Source organism: Fragaria vesca, linkage group LG6, assembly GCF_000184155.1.
Source record: "Fragaria vesca subsp. vesca linkage group LG6, FraVesHawaii_1.0, whole genome shotgun sequence".
Lineage (NCBI taxonomy): Eukaryota > Viridiplantae > Streptophyta > Magnoliopsida > Rosales > Rosaceae > Fragaria > Fragaria vesca.
The window spans coordinates 12341880-12350928 of record NC_020496.1 but is presented as its reverse complement, the minus strand read 5'-3'; the positions used below and the strand labels follow the sequence as shown (position 1 = coordinate 12350928).

General features: G+C 35.8%; 1 protein-coding gene across 1 annotated transcript in view; it reads left to right on the top strand.

The window, feature by feature from the left end:
* Positions 1–1116, top strand: part of LOC101314767 — a 2373-nt gene extending 1257 nt beyond the window's left edge. The window contains exons 2-3 of the mRNA XM_004302927.1: positions 290–469; positions 672–1116. Of these exons, the coding sequence (XP_004302975.1) occupies positions 290–469; positions 672–986 (495 nt within the window). The 3' untranslated portion in view covers positions 987–1116. The remainder of the gene's footprint in view (positions 1–289; positions 470–671) is intronic.
* Positions 1117–9049: the final 7933 nt, after the last annotated feature.

Below are 9049 nucleotides of genomic sequence, written 5' to 3'. Positions count from 1 at the left end.
ATTCTTATTGTATTCTCTCTCTCTCTCTCTCTCTCTCTCTCTCTCTCTCTCTCTCACACACACACACAACTCTATTGGCCTTTTTCCCTTTTTTGAATATTACCGGAAATATAAGCATTGAATCGACCGTTATGAAAATTAGGAAGCATCATTATTTGACTGATCATCTCATGAATATATGCTGGAAATATATGACATTTAGCTTAAATTTACGACCAGTGTTTTATTGGTTATGTACTTATGTGTGCTAATTCTTTGTAAGAATTTGCCTTTCTCCATAATATTGTAGGTACTGCTCAGCGAAAGATCCATGCCTTCTACCTTGAATAATGTTTCTTTCTTGACTTTGCACGTCGGGTGCTTGAATGATGGCATAGTTCCTGAAATGGTCTCTCTGCTAAGTGGAATGTCTAATTTGAATACTTTGCACATAAGCACACACCCTTCCTTCTTCCTTGATAAACCAGAGGTAAGCTAAAGTCTGTGGCTCGATCTCTAAAAAGTAAAAACTTGTTATCAGTATGAAGTGTTATGTCTAAAGCTTAAGGCATAATCATGTCTCCATGTAATGCTGTTATGGGAATAACCTTTTAATTCTTTCCGTTTTACAACTTGTTTGTTGGTACACATCTTTTGGAAATTTTTTTAATCACTCTGCTTGTTGTTCCCAGGCGTGCGGATTTAATAAGAAATTTTGGGAGTCTCAGAACCTCGCTTTCATTTATCAGCTTAACGAGGTAAAAATAGAGCTTTGTCATGGGAGTAACACAGTAGAATTCGTCTTCTACATTCTCGAGCATGCTCAAAATTTGCAGAAAATGGTGATATATTATTTGCCCCACCAATCCAATCTTCAACAGAGGGTAAAGAAATGCAAGATGGCTTCTGCTCCAACTATCATCTTCCAGAAAAAAGTGGGTGAAGCAAAATTATGCAGGCTTGATGCGTGTAGGTATCTAACTGTATTGAGAAATGACCGACTGTAGTTTGAAAATGGTACAATGTATTCTTCTAATGCTTGAACTCAACTGTGTTTTCGACATTGTAGAACTATGTTTTTGTGTTTAGAACCGTTTCAAATAAGAACTAAATGGGTGTTTAGAACCGTTTAGAATCATGTCTGGGTCATAGACTGGTGACCAGATGCGTAAATGGGTGTTTGGTGATTTGGGAAGACAATTGTGCATGAAGTCTTTTATTCTATGGTCTTATTTTCATTTTTAATTTCTTTACATATTAGGTTTTTATGATGAATGTTGCATAAAACATGTTTTGATTCCGACATCTAAATTAGTTTTTTTTTTTTTTTTTTTAGGAGATTATGCTTAAATCTATGAAGTTGTCGATAGGGCAACTCTCATGTCTCGCTTTAGATTGAAACGACTTTCCAAGTTTTAGTAGCCGAGCTACTGTTTGAAATACACCTTGTTAAAGAGGAAAAAACAAAAAAACAAAGCTTCACAAAAATAGGTGAACAAGTTGCGAGCTTGCGGCTTGAACCAGCATTGATCGTTAACTAGGGAGTTTTAGTTAACGAAATATCATCATTCATTCATTCATAGATATGAAAGTGAATATATATGATTTGTGATTTGAGTTCTAGATCTCAGCTATCGTCTAAAGTAGATTACACATACGTTGTCAAAGAGAAAAATATGAAGTGAAAGATAGAAATAATAAAAATCGTTGCCGTGTGTGGTGAAAGTTGATAGATTGTCTTACATGTTTTGTTATGGGATCTCAGTTACAGAGAAAATGAGCTGGTCTGGCCAGCGATCAAACTTGCTGAATCGCCTGAATGCTTTCGAGTGGTTCTTGAACCGTCGTGGAAATAGAAAGATGCAGTACTCTTGTCTGTTTGTTTGAATATGCCTAAACGATTATATATACAGTCAGATTTTACGAGCAATCTCGTGGAACCCTAATGCTAAAAGGTGTAATGTACTACAGTAGAATAGCCATCTTGCATCCTTCTCTCTGGATCTTTGAGGTCTCTATCTGTCAACTGGGACACAATTCTCATCAATAGCCTCTTCGGCTTCTTGTCATCTTCATTACTTAAAGCTGGAAAGTGTTACAAATAAAAAGTGTTTTGCAAATGGATATCATGTTCCGGCAAACACATTAGAAGCTCATCGTTGGAATCATTTTGGCTGGTTCTCAGATCTGATATATTGTACCCTCTCGTTTCTAAATATCTCAGGTACCCTAGCTAGCTACCGGTGAGAAGGTTGGACGTTGACATAAATATAAAGTGGGGATCGAGTTCACTATAGAAAAAGCACATCATTGAATATTTAAATATATCTGCTCCAAATCGATCTGAAGTATATATTTGATCACATGAGTTGGCATTGTGTCTGAATCACCAAATTCTGGACATTGATTTTGAAGCATAACTCTATGAATTTAGCAAGGAAAACTATGACTTTAGCAAGGTATTTGAGGTTTTTGCAGTATCCGCAAGATTAAAGTTCTTATTCTAGGACTAGAGATATCAAAAAATCCCCTCGGTTTGCTCCGAGAAACCAGGAGCCTTCGCTCATCTAGTTTTCTTCCAAAACCCTAGCGTTTACGATCTCTGCCTTACGTCAAGTTTCCACATATCTCTACTTTTCAACCAAGCCTATCTATCTCACAATCTCCATGGCCTTCGTTGATGCTATCACAACAAGTTAATTTCGTCGTCTCTGGATTTGGATACCTATGGGATTGCTCATTCCGTTCGACGGGGTCGTTTGGACATGAGGGCTACAAGGCGGCGACTCTCCAGTTGGGGCTAGATGGCGCCAATTGGACCGGGTGGTGAACTGGTGATTGGAAATCGTGGCCGCCGGAGGTTCGCAGGTGGTGGCCGGCAAGAGCGGCATCGTTAGCTTGGAAGAAAGAAAGGTTTGGGGCTGTTAAGGTTTGGGGTTCGATCTGGGCTTTTGGGCTCGAGTTTGGGCTTTTTCCTTTTTATGCAAACATTTTGGTGGACTTGAGCCGAAGTTTGCACAGAAACTATCTACTCCGTCTCACATGACATACTCGAGGTCTAATCTAGGAGAGGCTAGCCCTACTGATAAGGGTAAGGAGGTCGCTTAATTTCCTTGTTTCTTACCTGCACATCTGATGGAAGATTGTTCTTGTTTAAATTTCGATTTTACTTTATTGTACACCAATTGAGGTCCGCAAACGACGGCTATTACCGGTACATGGAATTTAGATATGAATAGTTAGAAGTTAGATGTGATAGGCTTAACTAAGCACATTTATAATGAGGATTATCTATCACTTTGTTATTGCTTGTTGCCAACTAGACTTTTTGGTCGTGTCGTGAATAGGCAGATTGATTTAAGCGCATTATAGTTGTGGACAAGTTAATGAAATTGTCTATTTTCTCAACAACAACAACAAAAGTTCTTATTCTAGGTGTTAGGGAAATAATTATTCAAATTTTTTTTTTTACTCCAGGCGTTTGCCACGTTAGTAAATACAGTAAAAGCATCTCCAACAACTTCCCCAAAATTTCTCCAAAATAGGGAAACAAAAGTCAAAATCTCTAAAAAAAATTTGCTCTATCTCCAACAGCTTCCCCATTTTGAAGATTTTGGCATTTATTACTACAATTAAATATTCTACATCATTTTTAATTATAACAAAAAGAAATATTATATATCTTATTATAACAATAAAATACTCAATAATATATTTTATATTTTTTCTTCTCATCGGAGAATATGAGAAATTTATGGCGATGCTAATTTCGATAATTTGGGGAAGGAAGACTTTGCTGCGAATTTAGGGAATAAGTGCTTCTCTTTCTTCTCCATCCCCGTTTTGGGGAATATGATGGGGAAGCTGTTGGACTTAAAAACAGATCTATATTCCCTAAAATTAAGAATTTCAAGAAAATATGAAGATGTTCTAAAACCTAGATAAATAAAGGGGAGTGAAATTTGCATACCTTAAATTACAATCTACACACCCTGGCCTACTTTTTCTATATGGAAATGTCAAAACTTTCCATGTTATAGGTCAGGATGTGTGGATTATAATTTAGCGTGTGTAAATTTCATTCTTCTAAATAAATATTTGATAAATTAATAACCTTAATTAAATAATAAATTTATTCGATCTCACGCACCCTTTCAATTTTTTATACTTTATCACCACTCTTTCTTCTTTCCCAGAATTGCCCTCATATTTATTTATATTATTTCTTTTTCTTCTTCACTTTTGTTTTCTCTTCAATGGTCACCGAAGCCATTCCCTAACGTCCACCCCTGACAGTCCTCCGAGAGCAATTCCTCAGACCCAACCGCAACTCCAAACCTCCTCTCAGGTACGACTCTCCTCCAAAACCCACCTCCTCCTCCTCCAAATCACTACACCCGAATACTCTAAAGCCCTTTCCCATTCCCCTCTGCCACCACCGTCTCCCAAACCCTCTGTCGCATTGTAATGACCTAGACTTAAATTAAATTTTACTAGGGATTTTATTTTCGTTACATGGAATATGTTTCATGTTTTGGGTTATAATATATGTCGAATTGGGTTTGGATGTAGAGTGGGTTGTTCGTTATTATTAAGGGTATGTGTTAAATACCTAGTTAATATTAGAAGCATCCAGTCCCTCCAAAATTATGGGACACGTTGGTTAATCCCCTCCACCCATCAAATTTATTTGCTATGTTTCCCTCTCCCAGCCGTACACGTGCTCTCTCTCCTTTTCTCTAGACCCTTCAGCTTTGTTTCCAATTATCGATCATTCTTCTTTTTTCTCTAAAGCAACGACAACCCATTCACTAGCTTACAAGAAAAAGAGGAGAGATTTTCCCATGAATTCTATTGTTAAAGAAGATGAATCTATCCCTCTACTTGCTGTTGTAAGTTCGATCTCCTCTTTTCAAACTAGTTTTCATGTTTGAGCTGCTTTCCAATAAAGGGAGTCCTTCTAGTGAGGACTCTTAAGTTGAGGACTAGTTGAGGACTTTTCGGTTTATGGTTTAAAAGACTCATTTTTTGATCACATTTTGACATCTCATTCATTCAGTTTTTAGGTTTATATGAGTAGATCATTTCTACAAATTTTCAACCAAATTGGTGTTCGTTAAGATAACAAACTAGATCAAATTAACAGACGAACCAAATCTGTCAAATATGAACCGTTCAAGTTCATAATTGGAGTATGATTTGCATTGTGAAATTCAATTAGGGGACCTGGATTGCTATGGTACAAGCTGGGTATTTGCGTCTGAGTTTGGATTGTTGTCGTCTATTGGATGCTTGTGTGCTTGGAGATTTGGGCTGCTGGTTGCTATGATTTGAGGTAGGCAAAACAAAACCTTCCTTATAGCTTAGATTCTAATTTGATGTGTATTATGTGTGAATGCTGTGATATCTTTTCTCTACTAATTCTTAGATTTTGATAAGGATATATGTTGGTGGAACCTTGTTTCATTCTCTTCGTTGTAGCAATCAATAGATTATGGTTGTTTTTATCGAATTCTGAGATCAATTTCTGAACCGACTTCAAGTACTCTCTTCAGTTAAGCTTTGTCTTCCTTTAAAATAGACATTCCAAGAAGTTCTTTAAGCAGGATTTGTTCAAAACACATTGTATTTATAACTCTTAGCTTTTACATAAAGGAAAGATATAAATTCTGAAAATTCTGCAGAAACTGTTTGGTTCTGCAATCACTTTGGAAATTCGTTTAGCTAACTTTTAAATGTCCAAATTTTCTGAAACTTTTACATGTTGCTTCCTTGTTAGCCTACAAGAGATCTGGAAAGTTTCAGCTTATTCCAATGTAAATTGAAAAGTAGGGGATTTTTCAAAGTTTACCCTGCAATTGGTAAAATTCCAAAATTTTTAGTATGTCTCCTGGTTTCCTGTTGAACTTTGAACTTCCATTTGAACTATTTCATTTCTATCCTTTTTATATATGGCTGTACTTGAGACAAATCTGTACCACTTCATCGTTGTTCAAGGTGTTTATAATTTATTGACATTATTTGCAATAGGATACTTCTACTTTCAGTACACCTCAATGCCTTGCATTATGTTTTTAAGAAAAGGCCATACTGCTGGTTCATTGTTAGTTTTATTCCTTTCCGTTGGTATTGTCTGTTGCTATCTACAATTGTTCTAACAGTTTAGAAAAGAAAATCCTAAGTTGCTTGCTGCTGGCTTTGTTCAAATCCATGTATTGATACTTATCCCATGTCTAGCTTGTTATTGAAAATTGATTATTCTAATATGCCTAATTGAATTTACTTGGAATACAAAGTCCCTTTCTTCGATTAGTACGTCCTTTCAGATTAGTACATTGTTCAAATCCAAACTTTTTACTGATCCGATCTTCATAAAAAGATTTATTCTGTAAGATTCTGTTTCTTGAAAGGAAAGGGGTTTGAGTTGAAGTACACTCTTTTCTTGGCCAAATCTTAATACATTTTGAAAAGGGATTTCAAGTTCTTATTGAAAATCCTTTGATTGACCCGTTCAGTTTGGAAAAGCGATAATGTTTCTTGAGAAGAAAACAGATTTCGAATGGTTTTTATTTGGTTAGGCCTGGTGAATTGTTTGAGTGGCGATTGTGCCTCCCTTGGGTTGTTTAACCTAAAACCTGATCAAGGGACCGTATGTGCGGGGTTTGCTCGGTGGTATAGTTGGGCGGTGGGCTATAACCGGAATTTCAAGAATTTAAAGGATTCAAGTATCAAATGTTCTTGAAAGTTTCATGGATGATTTTCTTTTGGAAATTTCCCAGGATGAAAGGATTCAGAATTTCCCAATGAGTTCTTTGAAGCGAAAAGGACTTTATAGTATTGATGTTACTTCTATCGGATTCATAAATATTTTGCCTATTGACCTTTAGTCTCAGTCTTTTCTTTGTTTTATGTATATTGCTGAGGCTTATTTAAGTTTTTAAAGATTTGACATATCTCTTTGGCTTCAATGTTATTATCTGAGTAAAGTTCCTCTTTTGCTATAATGATTTGGATTTCTGGTTTCCTTCCAAAAGTACAACAGTAGCTAGTGAGTTTTAACCTCCATCTTGTGGTTATTTTCTTAAACTAATGAGCATCTAAAAGCATATTTTCAGTCTTTCACATTCAGATGCATATCGGGTTGGAGTCTTTGTTATAATGATTGTTTTGTCGTATCTATTGAGCTTGTGAAGCTCATTCCCTATATTTTTGATGTTGATTTCAGGTAGTTCATAAGGGGACATGATATTAATATTCTTGAGCTCTTGGTCTGAAGTTTAGGTTGTTGTATATCTGTGATGTGTGCTCTTTGTGCTTCGTTGTTTGTTCAAATACCTTTGTTACCTTGGATTGGAATGCGTTGCCACCATTTGAGAAGGTTGCTTTACTGTTAGCAGGTTTTGGAAAGGTTAGAACAGTTGAGTATTTATGTGGAAAAAACCTGCTATAGTTTTTGGTACCAAATGTGATGAGACTGTTTTGAAGGATATCATCTTATTGTATTATTTGAAAAGCTCTTTCTATCATAGATTAGATTCTATTGTTGCTCTGAACTTTTGAAAATAATGAAAACAAGAAGTGGAGCTGTGTTCAAGTTTTGTACATTTATTGAGATACTTTGCAGTTTTATATCATTGGAAAAGAAATTATACTTGCCTTACATGAGATGTTTAGTTTTTGAGTTTTATTTCATAGTGGTTACAGAGTGATTATGTCTTTGGAGGCAACAGAGAAAAGGTTTAAAAAAAAAAAAATACCACAAATTTTTCTATTTTTAAATTAATCCATCACATTAGTCATATCCAAATGTCAGGGTGTGACACGCATCAAAACCCCCTCCCAAGCCATCAAGTTTTTCAACTGGGTTCAATCACTTAGCTTCTCCCACACATCTCACTCCTACTTCATAGTGCTCGAAATCTTCGGCCGCAACAGAAAGGCTCGAAACTCCCTCCTCTCTTTTTCTTCTTTTTTTTTGGGTCAAGCTCTCTTTTTCTTCTTCAAACTCGCGACAAATTTCTTCTTTTTTCTCTTCCATCTCTAAACCCCTACCCTATGAATAAATGAAAGATTGAAAACCAACTTAGCCCCTAACCTTCATTGTCAATCCTAATTCTTTTGAACCCAAAATTCTTATCAACATAATTGATGTACAAATGAAATTAAATAGCTAAGATGAAGAGAAGAACAAATGAAAACTGAACCAAGTTTCGGAGAAGAAAGAGAGAAAAAAAAAGAAATAATATAAATAAGGACCTATAAATAAATATGAGGGTAATTCAGGAAAAGAAGATCGAAGAAGGTGGAGATAAAATATTATAAAAAATTTGAAAGAGTGTTTAAATTTGGCTGCGTCTATTGTCACCTCACAAACTACTTTTCTCACCTCACATTCTTTTCACACCTTACTGATATATTTGTAATTATAGGTCTACTTTGTTCACCCATTTACAATACCTAAAATACCATTTCTCAATTATACTTTTTTCACCCTTCATTCTCTTTTCACCCCACTTATATATATATTTTTCAGTTTTAGATTTGCTTTGTTCACCCATTCGTAATACACGTAATATCCAATGTTCTAAAAGGCGCTAGGCGCTAGGCGGGCGGTAACCCATAACCTAAAGCCTGGACAGCCTAGGCGAGGATTAGGCGGGGACTAGGCGATTTGTATTTTTTAAATTTATTAATTAAAAATATATATTTTATGCAATTTAAAATTTGAAAACGGTCAAATATAGATAAATTATTCAACATAATCTAGTCATACTCATTTATAAAATAAATTATAACTAAAATTTAGCATAACTTCCTGTAAAAGTGAGCAACAACAGCAATAAACATATACACTTCTAATTTTAAACACACAATTAACTCTTATACTCTCATACTCCCCACAATATAACAATCCCACCACAAAAAGAAAACAAAAATAGCCGTAGAGCTTAGCAGCCTAGGCGGGCTAGGCGGCATTTAGGCGAGCTAGGCGGCCGCCTAATCGCCCACAGCCTGGCACAAAGGCCTGGAAGAAAATCGAGGCGGCTTGTTGCAGCCTAGAGCCTAGGCG